The sequence below is a fragment of the Bos indicus x Bos taurus genome, chromosome 4 (assembly GCF_003369695.1).
Source record: "Bos indicus x Bos taurus breed Angus x Brahman F1 hybrid chromosome 4, Bos_hybrid_MaternalHap_v2.0, whole genome shotgun sequence".
Lineage (NCBI taxonomy): Eukaryota > Metazoa > Chordata > Mammalia > Artiodactyla > Bovidae > Bos > Bos indicus x Bos taurus.
In genome coordinates, this window is record NC_040079.1 from 108,943,032 (window position 1) to 108,962,591 (window position 19,560).

General features: G+C 38.5%; 1 protein-coding gene across 1 annotated transcript in view; it reads left to right on the plus strand.

Annotated features, from left to right (window-relative positions):
• Positions 1-19,560, plus strand: part of CALCR (calcitonin receptor) — a 111,356-nt gene that overhangs the window by 72,800 nt on the left and 18,996 nt on the right. The window contains exons 4-8 of the mRNA XM_027540158.1: positions 739-895; positions 1,655-1,765; positions 3,955-4,067; positions 6,291-6,382; positions 14,171-14,297. Of these exons, the coding sequence (XP_027395959.1) occupies positions 739-895; positions 1,655-1,765; positions 3,955-4,067; positions 6,291-6,382; positions 14,171-14,297 (600 nt within the window). The remainder of the gene's footprint in view (positions 1-738; positions 896-1,654; positions 1,766-3,954; positions 4,068-6,290; positions 6,383-14,170; positions 14,298-19,560) is intronic.

Below are 19,560 nucleotides of genomic sequence, written 5' to 3' on the forward strand. Positions count from 1 at the left end.
TACACAGACATACAACTTTGATTAATAGGACCTATGATGGTAATGAAAACTAACAGACTGACAAAATAATGTCAGCCTGCACTGAAAATTTAGAAGCACTAGGAAAAATATTTAAGATTTACCTTAATTTTCAGCAGTGAAAATCAATTACCTTGTATAGGTCATCTGCTGATGAAACCAGTTTAAAGAGATTAAGGCAATTATCCAAAGCAGAATATTTCAAAAGAACATATTATGTTTGTTCTGTGGAATAAATGGGGTAAATTTTTTGGCAGTGTGTGCAATCTAAGTACAAACAAATCAGTTGAAAGAATCCAATTAAAACTTATTTATTGCACTAATATATCTACTTTGAATAACATGATTCATGATTCTTAGGAGCTCCAAAGAAAACAAAGTTGATTTAATATTCATATTTTTTGGAAATCAGGTTATTTATTTCTAAACTTTACATTGATAATAAAATTTTAAAAATCCTGTAATGAGGTGCGTGGGTCTGTGTGCATGCTATACATTTTCAGCGTGGATGAAATGAATGAGAATATGAAATTTTTAGGTAGAATTTATAGATGAAATATAAATACACTTAAATTATAAAGAAAAAATAATCCATGTGGAGATGGTGCATAATTGTTGCTTATAGAAGGAAAATTAATGTTTTCATACTTTTTGCTCGTCTCATTATATATTCTCCTCTCTCTACTCTCCGTAAGTAACTCCATTTCCTGTCTAATACAGCGCCCGCTTCCGGTTCTTCCTACCAGTTCAGATTCCACCTACTCTCCAACACTGGAGCCGGAGCCATTTCTCTTCCTTGTAGGAAAACAGAAGCTGTTGCAGGCACAGCACAAATGCTTTGACCGAATGCAGAAGTTACCCCCCTACCAAGGAGAAGGTAAAAAGAAGGCTGTATGTGAATGTGTGTTTCAAACATTAGTAAAGGCTGATTTTCTTCTGGGGGTAAATATGTGTTAACTCAATTAATTTAATATGCCAATGTTTTTAACAGTGGCTTTCATACTGTGGTATGTTTGTGTATTTTATGCCACAGACATGCCTAGTTTCTTTGCTCAGGTTCATCTGACTGCTTTTGGTTAACATCTGCCCCTAAGACAAAATTGAGTAGCCCAGTAGTGGCTCAGCAGTAAAGAATCTGCCTGCCAATGCAGGAGACCCAGGTTCAATCCCTGGGTTGGGAAGATCCCCTGGAGGAGGGCATGGCAACACACTCCAGTATTCTTGCCCTGGAGACTCCCATGGACAGAGGAGCCTGGTGGGCCACAGTCCATGGGGTCCTAAAGAGTCAGACATGACTTAGCAGCTGAGCATCCACCCACGATAGAGCATATCCTTTCACGAGGTTTCTTTCATAACATTTCTGGAGATATCGTAAAGGAGAAATTTTGGAGGAAAGATACGACACAGATGACAAGTAAGCCTTTTGAGGAATAAATGGAGAATACCCTACCAAAAGAAAAAAAAGGAAATTCTCTTAGTCGTTGGAAAAGTTAGTACCGTTATTTTGTTGCTACTGCTGTTTGAACATTGCTGTACCCGAGTGGAGAGCCCCTGAGTGACCGTCTATGCCCTGTTACATCTCCCTGAGGATGCTATGGTGTGTGATAACTGCAGTGCAATCTCTCTAAACGGCCAGGTCTGTACTGCAACCGCACGTGGGATGGCTGGGCCTGCTGGGACGATACGCCCGCCGGGACGCTCGCTGAGCAGCACTGCCCAGGCTATTTTCCGGACTTTGATGTGGAAGGTAGAGTATTTCTTTTTATTTTATATTTTGCAATGAATCTTTTAGCACTTTTCTAGTTCCCAAAAGAAAATAAGATGCAAAATATACTACCAAATCATAGCCTCTACAGTTCAGCACGTCCTGAAAGATCCCCACAAATGAAATATCCAGTTGTCCAGAGACTGTGAGCTGCCCTTATTTTTTAAGTCAATGACCAGTTGTGCATGTTGGTCATAAATTCTATTAAATATTAAATAAAAATGAAACATTTATATATTTTAAATATGTAATATTGAATTTTAATAAACATTGCAATTACTTTTTCTAAAACTGAACAGTTTTTATTTACAGCTGAATTTTTTGTAGAATTTTCCATTGTCTCCCCTTTGATGACTTATGCAAATCCTTGATCTAGAGTTTGTGTGTACTGGGCTGGCAGAACAAGCATAATGGGAATTTGATTGTAATGTTGAAAATGATATAAAACTATCGTGTGTAGGGAAGAAAAATCAGAAGGTGGTAACTCCAAACACTTACTAGATTTCTGTTCCAACAGCAGATGATTGAAATATGCTCAGTAAAGAAGACTGGTACTATTAACATGGATCATACTAACCCAGCTCTATGCCCTGCCCCATATGAACAGCCAACAAATGTGTTAAGTTAATTAGTAACATCAAAGTCACTGTAATTATAAAAGTAACAAAGGAATGTTTTCATTGAATAGTTTTTTTTTTACTTTCCAAAACAGTTGCATATATATTATCTCCTTTTATACTCACACAATATTTTATATAAAACCACAACTGAACCCAAGTCTTCTGAACTCCTAACTAACCCTTTTCTAAGTAAATGAAAAAAGCATTTGAGAAACAATATTTCTAAATCATTGTACAAACTTATATAGGTTGAAGTGGTTTTCAGAACTTTCAAGCCAGAACATGGTTCTCCTTCAGGCTTCAGTCTAGCCACACTGGTGGGAGACTTGCTTTCCTGCTTCCTCCGAGAATGAGTTACAACCTTTGACCCCCGTGGAAGCGGAATTACAGTGGAGCACTTTTAAAACCAGTTCAGGCCGGCCACTTCTAGGAATTCTCATTTTGATTTAAGAGTTGGAATGTGAAGAGAGAAAGAGCATATCGCTCTTCCCTGCTCATCACTGCTGCTGCTAAGTCGCTTCAGTCGTGTCCGACTCTGTGTGGCCCCATAGATGGCAGCCCACCAAGCTCCCCCGTCCCTGGGATTCTCCAGGCAAGAATTCTGGAGTGGGTTACCATTTCCTCCTCCAACGCATGAAAGTGAAAAGTGAAAGTGAAGTCGCTCAGTCGTGTCTGACTTGTAGCGACCCCATGGACTGCAGCCCACCACGCTCCTCCGTCCATGGGATTTTCCAGACAAGAGTACTAGAGTGGGGTGCCATCGCTAATCACTACCTTCCTGTAAACCCTAACTCGGTGCTATTTGATGGTGGTCCCCAGGTCTTTAGTGACTCTTCCCAATAAATGATGCTTCATTAATCTTGATCTGATGACTGCCTTAGAGGAACCTGATTGGCACAAAGAGTTGTTCTGTAATTGAGGCTGCAAGGCCAGTTCCAAAGCAGCAATGGGCTGTTGCTAAAGTGGCTACAATTATTAACTAAAAGGCAACTTTGGGGTTAGCCAAACAGTGATTTCCAGGCATAGATCCATCTTTTCAGCCTGATTTTTAGATACAACCCTCTCAGCTGGGGAACAAACCCACTTCTAAAGAAAGGCAATTCTTAAATACATCTGTATTCAACAAACTTAAATTCTTTAGTACTTTATCATTGACCCAAAGCTGTATCTCGATGATCCACTCAACAGTTTAATGAAATGACAGAGATTTCCTTTTAAACAAAGTGCTTGGTAAAAAGGTAGCTAGATAATGAGAGAGTGAACAGCAGTGTTAAGATTCCAATGAGGCTGATAGAAAGAAAGAAAAAAAAGTAAAGTTTGGCAATGTAAAGTGGAGATAGCAATGCTTCACCTGGCTTTGCTGAAGCTAAATTGAAGCAATGCATATTAAAGCATCTTGTGTGGTGCATGGTTCCTGGTTGTCTCTATTGACTTCTACTCACGTTCAGGTTCTATAAAGTGATTAACCCTTTGCAATGGCTCTTTAGCTTTAATTTATTGTTTTTCCGTCTTGCGATTTTGAGATAGTAACGAGTTCTGTTTCACTAACAGAAAAAGTTACAAAGTATTGTGAGGAAGATGGGGTTTGGTACACCCATCCTGAGAGCAACATTTCCTGGTCCAACTACACCATGTGCAACGCTTTCACCCCTGAGAAAATGCAGGTAGGTTCTATTGCACATCTCAGTCCTGGAGGAGAATGCCATTATCTATACACGGAAATGTATGCCTAATGGTAAAACCCCTGCTACCGAGGAGCCAGCCTATTTTGTAGAAGGAAATCAGATAATGACCTGTCAGTTTGGGGGAGTTTAGGGAGTGGCGCTGGAGAAACGATGCTTTACTTCTTGGTTGGCACTCAATCAGGGACGGTTCCCTGAGCGTGTGGAATAGGCCATTTATGGCAAGGGGAATGTGTCCATGGAGCAAATGATGGAGTTCCCTACAATACCAGACATTAGGCAGCATTTTCAAGAACTCCCTCAGCAGTTCTCTCTGGGAAGGGTTCCAGAACTACAGATTTCTCCGCAAGTCACCAGCTAACAACTGACCACTCTCTGTCCTGAGAGGTCCATGACAGTTTTGCTATCAAGCCTTGAACAAACTCTTGAGGATGGAGCTTCTCATCAGCCCACTGATAGGAGTACAGCTGTTTATTTTTGTGGAAACCCATTCTAATTTGTTACTTCTTGTGTCTTACGGTTAAATAGCTTTATTATCTCTGCTTAGAAATATTGAAGCCAATGGGGCAGGTGGTGGGAAGTGGCCAGTAGGTAACTACCCCCTTCTTCAGGTTCTTCAGAAATCTGAAAGGATCACCAAATCTGCCACCAGCCTCCTGTCCGCATGGGCTGGGAGACACCATGGGTCAGCGTTTCGTCACACAGGGCTTCTCTGGGCAGCCCTGGTGGCTGCAAAGGAAACCTATAGTCTCCTTCAAGGATAGGCCTGTATGCCAAATAATTACTAATTCAGAAGCTACAGAAACATAAGTGCTTTCATTTTCTATAAAGCTTTAAAGTATAGAAAACTTTCCTGTCATTAAAACAGAATAAAAAACAATTGAACAAGATGAATAGATAGCTTAGAGACCAGATGACTAGAGGGACATCTCGGCACAGGCCAAGGACACCAAAACCAGTTATAGCATTTTGTGTACAAGTTTTTCATATCTCTTGGGTCTGTTTTTTCCCCTTGATCAGTCTTGCTAAGAGGTATTGAAATTCTTTTTAAGAACTAGGTTTTGTCTTTGAGCCACTCAGTATATATTCAAGTTCTCTTTATCATTTAAGTTTAATTTTGTTTAGATAGAAATTTAGGTCATTGATTTTTGATCTTCTCATGTATGCATTTTAGTCTGTAAACTTCCCTCTGTGTGCAACTTCATCTGTATCCAAAAAGTTTTGGTGTGTCATTATGAGTTCTTCTTTGACCCAATGGTCATTTGGAAATACATTTTTACTTTTTAATGATATGAGGGGTTTTTTAAAGTTATCTTTTTACTGATGCTTTCTAGAATATGATGATCAGTGAATATCCAACTTAAGATTTGAATTGAAATACATTCATTTGCTTTACTGACTAGTATATGTCAATGTGAATATCCTTTGTTTTTTTTAAAGAATGGGCATTCTGTAGATGTCGTGTGCAGTGTTTATTTTATGTGAATTAGTAAAATCTGTTGATCGTGTTGTTCAAATCTTCAAATCTATAGATTGATTTTTCCTCCTTGTGTTTATTCTATTGATGACCAGGAGTTGTCAGTTTTTGCTTTATGCTCTCTGTGACTTAAGTTTATATTATTAGGTGCATAGAAATTTAGTATTTCTGGGTCATCCTGACTTAACATCTAGAGTTTTGTAATTTCACACCGGTTTTCTTGTGGTTAGTGTTTACCTGGGTCATCTTTTCACAACCTTTCAGATCCAATATTTCTGTATGCCTGGGCTAAATGATGTTCCTTACAGCAGCATATAATTGCTTTAAAAATCGTCTAGTCCAACCACATTATTTTAAAGATGACGACTACTGCAGTCTGGGAAAGTAAAGTGACTAGACCTGAAAGTCACACAAATACTTACTGACAATACTCTGAGTAAAGAACACTCTGATGAACCCACTCTTAGATTCTTCCCACCATGTCATGCGTATTTTGGTTTAACTGATGTTCTTATGATATCAGTTAAGATAGTTAATCCATTGATCCAATTTATAATTCAATATAATTTAATTCTCTGAAATATTTACAATTATAATAGTTTTTTTAAAGGAGAAAAACAGTTGTCAATTTACATCACTTAGAAATAGAAACTGTTTTCCCTCTTGTATAATGATTTATTCATGTATTTGTCTTTGTAACTGCTTTGCTTTCCTTCCTGCGGTTCCAGAGCGCGTACATTCTGTACTACCTGGCTATTGTGGGTCATTCGATGTCGATGGTCACCTTGGTGATTTCCCTGGTGATTTTCATGCGTGTTAGGTACGTACACTTACAGCATCTGCTTTGTATTTTCTCTTAGGCGCTAAAAGAAGTGGTATACTGCAAGAGTGTTGCTCCTTATATGTTCCTTACAGAACAATCTGCACGAGAAAGTCTGCAGATTCCATGACATGTGACACTGGGAGTCTTGGAGTAGCAAGAAAAATGAAATTAATTAAAAATATGCTTTTTAACCCTATCCTTGGGGAAAAATAGGATGGATTCATATAATTTTCAAAAGCAGTATACCCCCTTCCCAAAATGAAATAATCCTGTGAGCCCGTAGATACACTACATTAACATGGTCAAGTTCCACTTACCGGCTAAGCTGCCACGAAGCATTGAGGAAAGAATCTTCCTCCTTTTTTTTTTTCACCCCCACTCTGAAATATGGAGGCCACAAGTTCAAACACACCCTGCTTCACTGGGAATTGTATTGTAAGTGGGTTGGGCCAGAAGAGAAGTGGGGCTGGGAAGGCTCCAGTCATGTGCATCCATGTAAGGAAGTCTCTTTTGGCCTTGACTCGGCCAGAGTCAAGGGCAGTTCCTTGAAGAGGATGGCCTGGTGTCAAGTGTCAGGTTTTTGGCCCTGCACCCCTACCATTGTTAACTGAAATTCTCTTCTAAGAACTGTAAGAAACGAAATTCCAGTGAGGGTTTCTACTCAGAGGTTGTGTCCATACAAATGATCACATTATCTATTGCAAAATGATTTAGTTAATTCAGACACTGATTTTACACCAATAGAGAATTTAAAACACTGATTCTATATTTTTCGAAATGACCACAATATATGTGAGATAGTGACATATCTCAAACATAAATTTGGTCCTAAAAGCCTCCTAAATTTAGTGTCATTTCTATAGGTCAAAGTCAGGAGGCACTATGGTAGTCTTTCATGAGAATTCTAACTTCTACACTACCATGGTATTTCCTTCCACTAATACTTTTTTAGTGATATTATACAAATGACTAAGAAAACCTCATAGACACAGACTACAAATAATTCTCCACACTTAAAAGATGTGAGATATAAATAAATGTACAGTGATTTGTATACAGAATACCAGAATCTTAAATTGACTTTTGTTCACATATTGCCATAATAATAGACAAAATTAAACCAAGGAATCACTTGTAAAATACACCCTTAACATAAGTATTATTTTTCCTTGATCCAGTTTTTAATCTTTGTCTATAACTTACATCATAATCACATTTATGTATGTCTACATCTTATATCATCAAAATTTATGTTGACTAAGCAATATAACTGAATAGCAAGGTTTTGTTAACTAAATAGCAAATAATAGTATAAATAAGCAGAAAATGAGTTTCTTCCACATATGGCTGAACAGGAGGAAGACTGATAAAGCAACAAGACATGAGGGATTAATTATTTGAATAATTTTTTCAATTATAATGATTCAGGATACAGCAGAGTAAGCACGTGGCATGGTTAACCTTTGAATGTCTTCATTTTTCAACTACGCTTGACCATAATGCAAAAAATACATCACCGTGGCTCTCATATTACATTGATTAAAAAGTCTATCACTGAAAGTCTATTCTTTCATTTTTTTTTTAATATGACCATAAGAAAATTCAAAGAAAAGGCCCCAAATTTGCAACGGTGCAACTAAATGCATGCAGGACTTTAAAGATGAAAAAAAAATGTCAAGGGAACATTTTTCTCCTGTCACTTAAATGAGTGATGAGGTATGAGAACCAAATCAGCAAAGAAAGTAAGGATGTTCTTTCAATAATTATTTGTCTGTTAAACCACTAAAGACGGGTGTTTAAAAGTGCAGCACATAAGCAAAGTGAAATATTTCTCAATTCCAGTTAGTCCCAAAGCAAAATTAATCTGGTAAAATTCTTTGAGAGCGTGTGAGGGCAGACTGTCTAGGAAGCACCAATTTTTGCCCTTACCATCTCTTCTTTCAAGAACCTACCAAAGAGCAAGTCTTGGGAGGAAAAACACATCTTATTGAGGTAGAATCTGGATGCAATGATGGGAAGACAAACTGAAATGCCTTGTTCTCCAGGGCACACACAGTAAGAGTGACTAGGGCATGAAGAACACCATATTCAAGTCCAAAAGCAGTCACGTCTGATTTTTATACCTGTTCTTAATCTTACCTTAAATTTCCCCAAACTAAAAATATCAAGGCTATCTGTTTTCCTTAAAGTACATTTCTGGGAATTTCCTGGTGGTTAGAACTCCATGCTTCCACTGCCGGGGGCATGGGTTTGATCCCTGGTTGGGGAACTAAGATCCCCACAAGTCATGCAGCATGGCTAAAAATAAGTCAATAAAGTACGTTTCTGATTCTTCACATTTTTTCTTACATTTGGATTTTAGAAATTCAAAATGATTGTGAAAATAAAAGGGAACTGATCTATGACAACATTTTTCTCTTATAGAAATATTTTTCTAGATTTTTTTCAAATGCTCAACCTCACCCTTGTGATATTAACTGGACATTATAACGGGAGGCTTTACAATTTATGTACTTAAATGGCATCATCAGTGTGAAACTTGAGCAAGATCTAATCATCATTCCCTGGCTTAATTCTGCATGCTCAGGGTTGAGTTATTTAGCAAAATCCAAATAATCCATTTCATAAACCTTTCATGAAACCAAAATGAGAAGTTACACCCAGCTCCACTTCTGAGACCTAATACCCTATTCACAATCATCCCACTGAAATCTCACTCTAATTTCACAAAGTGTGCTTTCTAGGGTCTGTAACAAGGAATAAGTCTGCAGGTGTCCTACTCAAACCAGCAGGCCAGGAAGGCCAAGAATTTAAACTTACTGAATATATAGGAGCCTGTAGAACAGCCAATACTTGGTGGGAAATCCTGAGACATTACTCAGAATGAGATCATTAAGGCATGCCACTAATCTTAATGTGATTTTATTCTGAGTATGCAGGAGAAGATAAAAGGCAGGACTATGTAACTCTGAGACAAACAAGAATTATGTTCCCTGTGCTGTTGGGAGTGAATGTATAAATGTATATAAAGTCTTTGTTATTTTAAAAGAGCAAAATTGAACTTCTATGCCCTCTTCAAGATAAAGGAAAATTTTTTCAGTGATTTAGATCATAGAAAAGGCAACACTGAAGATCTTAACTGAATAAAAATGGCAGAGTTAAAAGAATTTCAGGATGAGTATGCTGGTTACCTCTGATCCCCCAGTTTAAGGTTAAAGATAGCCCCGTTAGTATGACATTGGTTTTAGGACATTCACTGGGAAAATAGGAGCAATACCAGGGAGAGGAATTAAATAGAAACATCACATTAGTTAATCAAGACTCCTTACTACTAGATGCCAAGAGTAAATGTCTGTAAGAGAGTTAAAGTAAAAATACCCTTAGAGAAGACTGGCTTATGAAAGTCAGGCAAGTGGACATTTGTGTTTGTTTTCTGATTATTTTAAGCAAGTTTGCAATGAATTCACCTATCTCTTTAGGACCATTTATAATTTATCAACTTACATTTCTGCAGAACCATTCTAAGCACTGAAACATCTCACGGATTTCTCTTAAGGAAGGCCCAATAATAGAACATTCGTTAACCTCCCTTTTGACTGCTTAGTATCCGTGCATTGCTGATTGTTAAATATTGTGAATATCAATTACTCTTGCCTGAAAATATATGTTGGTATATAGAGGTATATGTTGAAAGAGGAGTGTCTTCGTTGCATTCCATTCTCTATATTACATTGGCTATGTTCGCAAAAAAAAAGGGGGGGGGGTGTTTTCCACTGGGAGCTCCAAAAGGAATAGTGATTCCTCTATCACTCAGTATTCCGTTATTCTATTTCACATCTTTACAGAGGATGGATATGTCTTGCATAGTATCTTATTATACATCGCTGGCTATTCCTCCAGAGAAACCATTAAATTGATGGCTGCAAAAATAGCGTCCTTTCTCCCAACTCACCCCAAAGATAACTGTTGGTCGCTTCTTGGCACCTGTTCACTCATAGACCAGTAGGAATGAGGAAAAGAGGCAGGAATCATAATTGAAAGGGAGTTCCTTAAGTGTAAAGATTTTGTGCTAAATTCAAAGCTACTAAGTCCCTTGTCAGGTAGGAAAGATGTATAATGTTTTGAATTTTTCTAAGAGTTTTAACATTCTGCTCCAGTCTGTTTCCCATTCCCTTCTTCCCTCTTGTTCATCATTAACAAGGAATGATACCTAAGTAAATGAAAATTTTTAAAATTGACCCTTGTCCCCGTGATAGCAAACTGATTTATACAATCTGTAAGACTCAAGGCAAATTTTAAATACCTTCTCATACAACTTCAAGATTCCCCCAAGCACACATATACATACATAAGATACCAGTAACTTGGAACAGTTTTTAATGTGAAAGATTTATACCAGGTAAATTAAAATTATGAAAGTGACATGTGGCTTCGGCTTTAAAGTGTGACATCTTGAGATTCGTAGGAAAGTAAATCATTATCTCATCATCATATGTGAATGACACCTTGACTGGGCCAAGACAGGAGCAGATTATGTTGTCTTATCCTCCCACTCTTGGAGAATTGATAGTACTTATGGTTCCCTATCACTCAAGAGTAAGCAATGTCCTGTCCATCTAAATACTTATTTCTTTTTTATCGAGAGGAATAATATGTAGCTAACATCTGCTTCATGCTATTTCCACTAAAGATATTACAGGTCTGACAGGAAAATGACCACTTTTCTCATGTTCATTCAAGCAACAGGATATTTGTATTGAGAACAATTAAACACATCATTTCTTAAGTCCAAGTAATCCTCTGGAATATCCTATACCTCTCTTTCAGAACATTTATTATAATAGTAAATAACTATGTAATACATAAGGTCCCTGAAGGCAGCAGCTGTTTTCTTCACCTATATGTCCCAGGCATCTTCAAGAAGGTTTGAATCAGAGTGGATACATAGTAATACATGTTAGATTATTAAAAGAATTTTCGTAAATTTAAAGTACCTTCAACTCACTTCATAAAGCAGATTGTAAATGTCAAATAAGTGTAATAAAAATTTTAAAACTCAATGAGCAGAAATTATATTGAAATCTTCAAGAAACAGAGACTTGTTTCTTGAAGAACTTGTTTCAAAGTAAGTCATATTCTTACTTTGGAACCTAACAGTTTATCCAGCTTTAAGCCATCATTTTCTCATTGTGTGCCTAGTGTAAATAATACATTTACATAATGTGAACAACAGGATAATGTCCAATATTAGTTCATTTAAGAATCTGGCAAATGTTCAATATGATACAAAGTGTGAAATATGAGATCATCTAACATTTGATGTTAATTCTCCGAAGTACTGGAAAACTGTTCAGTGGTCACGGCTCAGAAGAAGAGTTCTATTTTGTAAAGATTTTTAGTGCAAAAAAAAGAGTATTAAGCCCTACCACATGCCAGACCCTCTCCTCCTAGGTATACAAAACAAATACCTTTATCAGTAGGTCCCCTGGAGAAGGGATAGTCTACACCTCCAGTATTCGTGGGCTTCCCTGGTGGCTCAGCTGGTAAAGAATCCGCCTGCAATGCAGGAGACCTGGGTTCAATCCCTGGGTTGGGAAGATCCCCTGGAGAAGGGAAAGGCTACCCACTCCAGTATTCTGGCCTGGAGAATTCCATGGACTGTATAGTCCATGGGGTTGCAAAGAGTCAGACAAGACTGAGTGACTTTCACTTAAGCAAATATATGGCAAAGGATAGTAAGTGTTAAAAAGAAAAATAAAACGGGGGTACAAACGGCCCCATAAACTGGAAGTAGAGGAAGCATATTTTGTTCAGGGAAGTTCTAGTTTACACAGGAGACTGAACATTAACCAGTTCTGTAAGCTAATGTCCATCGACAGATTATTGAACTCTGCTCAGTCCAAAGAAAATTAGGCATGAGAGTAACAACGCCGAAAGATTCATTCATCCATACTCCTTAGTTCTGCATAATGTCAACTGTCATTGGTTTAGGCCAGACTGAATCCAGTAATGAGACCACAGATATTTGCCTCCCAGGGAGAAGAATTATAAAGTGCTATTATGACTACATGAAAAATGGCTGTTCACAAATTTAACAGTTGCTTTATGGAAGAGCTTATGCAGTATAAATGGGCATGATAAATTTATATTTAAAGTCTTAAATTTGCATCCTACTTTTAAAGTACTATTATAAAACCAATTTGGTTCAGTTTATTTAACAAAATTTTCTGCTGCTTCATAAAATAGTACATGGTAGTACGTGTGTATGTGACAGAGAGAAAGTTCTTCTCTAAACCCCGTCTTTACCATTGGCTACCTCCTGCATTTTACCCCTGCTCAACAAGTTGAGAATTTAAGAATATTCTGTATTAACTGTTTACTAATGCCTGTACTTCCTATAGAGTTGAAAAGTGTAGCCACAATAATCAAAATATGCTCTTCTCACAGATCCCTCATGGCTTAAACTTACTTTTCATTACAGATAATTGACAACTCATTCTCCTTTGATTTGAAAATATAGGAAAGCATTTCCATTGTCATTTTTCCCCAGAATTTTCTTGTCTAAATGCCTGGAATTCTAGCTTTATTCCGTGAAGATTTTTTAGGAGTAGTTACTATGATCAATCATTGGCATCATTAACCGAACATTAATGTTAAAGTCCTCACATATGTTAAATGTTCTTTGACTGGATCAAATATGGTAAACACTAGATTTTAATTCATCTAGGATAATCACTCCAATTTTGTACAGCCCTCCTGCAGGCTCTCTCCATTTGCATCAAAAAGTGAAATAGGATATTTAAACTAATGTTCCTTTATGTGAACATTTACACAAATACATATGTACAAATTTAGGAAGTGGAGGAGAGGAGAATGGAAAATCCAGCAAACGTTTAGTACCCCAGAGGTGGGGCAGAACTGTGCCAACGAGCAGAGCACTTGGAGCGATCCCAGGTCTAAACCACACTTGTGCCCCAGCACGACGTCACATTTGAGCCTAGTTAGAATTCTCTGTCTGTGTCTGAGCTCCACCATCAGAAGGACATGGGAAAGAGGAGCCATAGAGTTGATTCCAGTTGGAATACGAGAAATTAGAAGGTATCAAAAGAAATGGTGAGGGGACTTTCCTGGAAATCCAGGGATTTGGACTTCACTTTGCAATGCAGGGAGTGCAGGGTCGATCCCTGGTCAAGGCACTAAGATTTCACCTGTCTCACTACCAAGACACCAGAACATAAACAGAAGCCACATTATAACAAACTCAGTAAAGATTTTAAAAATGGCCCACATCCAGAAGAGAAAAAAAGAAATGATGAAAGAGAAAGATGACAGGAGACTTAAGAAAATCAGCCTATGTGAGGGGCCAAGGACATGGACTCAGTCTTCTTTCCCATTTGCCACTCAACTTCCGGCAGATTACATCAGTGGAGAGTTGGTTTCTTCCTCTGAAACACCACTCTAAACCCTAATAGTTTCTCTTAGAAAAGTTCTTCTCAATTAATTTTATGACATTTATTACAATTACAATTGATTTTTATCCCTCACTGTTTTAGTTATTATAGGAAGTCACCCTGAGAACCGAAGACCGTGTTACCATGACCGGGAAACTGTCTAAAAATCAGGCAGAAAGGTAGTAATGAACCTTAAAAGATGGGACCAGCCTCATTTATATGTTCTTTCATCTATTGCTAAAGAGAAAGTTTAAAATATTACTACATAAGGTTTATTTTCCAGGAGCATCAATATTTTGGCACTGGTTAATGCTTTCTTCCTTTTTCCTTCCAGGAGCCTTAGCTGCCAGCGGGTGACTCTGCATAAGAACATGTTTCTGACCTACGTTCTGAACTCTATCATCATTATCATCCACCTGGTTGAGGTTGTGCCCAATGGAGAGCTTGTGAAAAGGGATCCGGTAGGCGTGGCATGATTTGTTTTTAATTTTATTTTTAAAGATATAGTATCTGTAACTGGGCTTCCCAGGTGGTTCAGTGGTAAAGAATCCGTCTGCCAATTCAGGAGACGCAGGTTCAATGCCTGGGTCGGGAAGATCCCCTGGAGAAGGAAATGGCAACTCACTCCAGTATTCTTGCCTGGAGAATTCCATGAACAGGGGAACCTGGCGGGCTACAGGCCATGGGGTCGCTTGAGTCGGACATGACTTGGCAACTAAACAACAACCTCTGTAACTAGTGAAGGTGGTGTGATTGTCTTACACAAGCAGCTTTTACATATATAATAATATTTACTTTTACAGTTGAGTTTTGCATTAAGGCATATCATCCCTGTGTAATTTTTGGAGGTATCGGTTATATGCTATAGTAAAGGGCTGGAAATAATTAAGTTATAGCCAAATAAGATTTATACCACCGATCATGAGTTGCCATAACTAATCAATAGTTTACTAACATCTCAGGGAAGTTCGCTGAGCACACACACTAGGTGTTATAAAGTAGTGCTTTGTGGTGGCCCCAGTGGGTCACTCATGGGTTACAGGTGTGCGTAGGTATTAATTGCTCATCATTCTGGGGCCTGAATGGTCTTGGGCCAATCGTTTCAGCTGTAATGCATTTACTCTAGTGGTTCTTAGGAATTTTATCATGGCTTATGTCTGCATGACTTTAAAAAAGGTTTGCATGTCCCTAGTTCACACGCTCTCACCTCCCAGTCTCTGCTGGTGGCCCCTGTGAACTGAGCCTAGCCAGAAACCAGAGGGTGAGAAAGCCCCGAAGGATATGCACCGAGTGGTTTCTCTGGGTCCCGGGGCAGAGTAGAGAGTGCATCTGAAAGCACAAACGGAAGGTATCCGGCACACAATGAATGGCCTGGGATATTTTCTTTCTTTCTTTCTTTCTTTTTTTTTTTTTTTGTTTCTCTGCTTAACTGCATTATGCAAGCATCTGTAGATAGCCTCATCTTTCAGAACTGGTACTTGATGGCTTTGCCAACCCGATGACAAAAATGCGTGAAATCTGCCCAGAGCGTGCATCCTGTGTGACAGTGGCACGGCATGGGAAAGCAGCTTAATCTGGCTTCTAATGGATCCACAGTGTTAATAGCCTCTGCAGTGTGAATACATCCAGGAAGGCATTATGATCTATCTTTTCAAACCACGGCATCTGTGATTGGGACAGAGTCCTGTCTTAGGTGCACAATGGGTTTTATCTTAATGAGTTTCCTTTTTTTCGTGTCAACTGATTTTAATAAAAGTAATCTTATGTCACTTAATCCTCACAAGACCCCAGTGAAGAGTGGATATTATCCCCATTATTAACTGAGTAAGTGGAGGTTCAGTGAAAGCACATGTCTTCCACACTATGGATCATTAGAGGTGGGGTTTGAACCCAGACCTGTCTTACACTGAAGCCCAGCCTGTGTCCTCTGTGCCGCATGGAGCTCCTGTTTATCTTGGTTTCTTTCCTTAGGAAGATTGTTCTTTAAGATACATACTCAGCCATTTCAAAGTGATGGCTGTCCATAATTAAAGATGCACACTGTATTTCATTAAGGAAGCTTACCCCCACTAAGATTAAAACAGGTGTAGAGGAAATTCCCTAGTGCCTTCCAATGTAGGTGATGCAGGTTCGATCCCTGGTCAGAGAACTAAGATCCCACATGCCACAGGGCAGCTAAGCAAGCCCACAACTAGAGAGCCTGCGTGAGTAATGAGAGATCCCACATGCTGCAGATCTGATGCAGCTAATGAATAAATAATAAATAAATGTTTACAAAATAGAAAAATAGGTGTAGAAGCCATTAACTAAGACTATCTCAGCGAAGAAGACTCAAATTTGGAATTCCCTATGAAGTATGAAATCCCTGTTGATTGGCAATTCCCTAATACAAAGTAAAATGTTTAAAATTGGGGGGAAAACAAAAATCTGAGAAAGGTACCATCTGTTCAAAGTAGGCCAGGGAATGGCACTTTGGTTATTGAATAATCAGCACATCAACCTGGGAGCAGCACTCAGTCAAATGATGAGATATCGCCAATTCTTAAGTAGACTCTCTCCCACCTCTCCTGTGGGAGTCTCACACCCCCTTGTCATGCCTCCACCCCACTCTCTGGATGTTAGAATAAATGGGCCTCTCATCCATGATGAGATGATACTTAACCTGTTATCTTCCTGAAATAGTATAAATTCAGGACTTTTCCGAGTTCACTAATAAATTGTAGAAGCCATTTCACCTTACCCATCAAATGAGAGCAATAAAAACTTCCCTGTTTACTTCTAAGGGGTTGTTCTAGAGTCCCAAAGACCCATAAAGCTTTTAAAAATTCCCCAGGGTGTGCTACTGCAAGCAATTGCTTGCAAGGTAACTGCTAACCCCGTCCCTGTGGCTAGCTCCTTAAGTCTCTGCACACGGCTTTCTCGACCGATCTGTTACTCTGTTCATTGTCTCAGTGTCCTAAGTTATCGTTGGTGGATGTTTTCACTTTTATAGTATACTTTAGGGACAAACAAGCCTAGGTACTCTGCCAGTCGACACGCACAGCTGCCTCCTAACCACCACCAAGCCAGCTCAGCCCTGCCTTGCAACTCCACTATTGCCTAGAAGCATTTAACAATGCCTGGGAGAAGGCAATGGCAACCCACTCCAGTACTCTTGCCTGGAAAATCCCATGGACGGAGGAGCATGGTGGGCTGCCATCTATGGGGTAGCACAGAGTTGGACACGACTGAAGTGACTTAGCAGCAGGAAGCAGGTACCTAGGAACCTGGCTTAGCCACTACACAGCTGATTCCCTGGAAGAGTGTCAGTGTGAGCATAGAGGAGTGGAGAAATTAATAGAAAGCCTCCTTCTTCATGTGGAGGAGTGAGGGGTGGCTCTTTGACACACATTAGGCATTCTCAAAGTGATGTAAGTTTGAAAAACAGGAAAGAAGTTCATCTTTATAGCATGACCTAGTTCTCCTAATCAATATATTTTTAACCTAACAGACTTGGTTTTTGTTGTCTTTTGTAGCTATGCAAGAGCAAACTTCCTAGGAAAAAGCTGTAAAACTCTTGAAAGGTAGAATTTTATCCAATTAGTCAAATATTGATTGAGTGCCCCAAACTCAAATTTTAGTCTTCAGGCTGAACTAAATTCATATTATTTGGGGGAAATGCCTATTTATGACATTCTCTTCACAATCCCTGGAAATACACCCAGCCTCACATGGAAACAGCGTTCTGTGTCTTACAGCTGCATATGTGAGGCTCCACCATTTATTTACCTGTTTCAGTGTGTGTGTGTGTATGTGTCTTTTTTTGGTAGAAAACAAAGGAACAAAACATCTGACTATTTTACTTGGTATGCCTGAATGAGAAATCTTTCCTCTGAGGTTCAAATGAAAAAAAGTGAAAGCGTTAGTTGCTCAGTCATGTCCAACTTTGCGACCCCACTGGCTGTAGCCCACCAGGCTCCTCTGTCCATGGAATTCTCCAGGCAAAAATGCTGGAGTTGATAGCCATTCCCTTCTCCAGGGGATCTTCGCAACCCAGGGATCGAATCCAGGTCTCCTGCACTGCAGGCAGATTCTTTACCCTCTAAGCCACCAGGGAAGGAAAGCCACCAATCACAACCCACTTACAATGGTAGATGGGGCATATGATCATGTGTGAGCACATGCTGCCCTCTTTCATGTGTGCAAATGTCTGGTTCTTCCAAGGGACAAACTCTGAAAGCATGTGTCTTTCACCAGATAAATAGCATAGGCTAAAAACAAACGACCACAATGACAAAAGTCAACCTATGTTTGTAAATTGTGAAGCATACACTTGGCCCAAAGCAGAGAAAAAAAACAAGGACATTTGTTTTCAGTATTTCTCTATTTGAACAGAGCTTTTGTTTTCCAGTGAGATTTTGATCCATCTCTTATCTCACCTTCCATATACAAACAACACCAGACTGCTCTCGCAGGCAGGCATAATTAGTTCAAGAAAGGGCAGGAAAGAACTCTCCAGTGGTTATAGCTTGTATGTTATTCATCCTTGAAACTGCTTATTTACTAGTTCCAAGAGAGACACAGGTCTTAAACTTTGTATTGAATCTCACCTTGAAAATGTGAGCATATAGCATATTCTATCATAAATGCAAATATAGCATATTCTATCATAAATGCTATCATAGAAGTTCAATTTCTTGGGGATCTTTTCCTATCCAAAAGACTATTAAAGTAAATTGCAGTTGAAACTGTGCATGCAGGCATTAGGAATAAAGGAGATTTTGCTGTTGTAACATATTTGAACATACAGGTCAAGAACAAGGAAAGGTTTAATTTGATTTAACTAGAAAATCCCCATCTCTCCCAGCAGTAAATTCCCCACCTCTAAAAAGACAGAGAAAATAATATCCAAACACTGAGCATCGTATCATCAGCATATTATTAAGTCATGTGTAATTTTAAATTACTCTAAATTATATGAAATATTGCATTTTTCCTGAAAAACTGACATTACAGAAAACATTAGATTAAGGTCTTCCCTAGCTGAGAAGAGTAGAGATAATAAAGAAAAACCCAAGAAAGGAGAGACAAACAAAGAAACTAAGAGGAGAAACTTTTGGAAAAGGGAAGTTATTAGATATTGTCAATCTACAAATATTTATTAAAAAAATTGAAATTAACATGAAAAACACAACCAAAGTTATAGAGAAAAGCACATCCATTAGACTCCATCTGTCTGTGATTCCAACATATGTCTCTTTCCTATAAAAAAAATACAATTTTCTATATACAAAAGAATATATACTTTTTAAAGACTTTCTTTTTTAAGCAAACTAAAGGCAGAATTGTGGGTTTGTTTGTTTTTTCCCCCTTAATTTTGACCCAATTCTCAGGTCACTGAATCAGCAGTTAAGAGGCAAAAATATTTCCCTTCCCAGTGCCCATGGGGATATATTAAAAAGAAAGTTATTTCTTGTGAAAGGAGGCTGCATCATCCCAAATGCTTTTATACTACTTCTGTGAGGGTGTATTTAGTTGGGGGCAAAAGAAAACCGTGTTCTCAGTCCTCAGCAGGGAATCCCAGTGGGCTTCTGGTCCCTTTCCCATCAAAGTAGTCAGTCTATTCCTGTGGAAGGTTTTTGGCTGGGCAAAGTCTCTCCAGTAAAACCAAGAGTGAGAATCTTCTTCCTTCACACAACTTTTTTTTTTTTTTTAAGTTAAACTCAAAATAACTCATGGAATAAA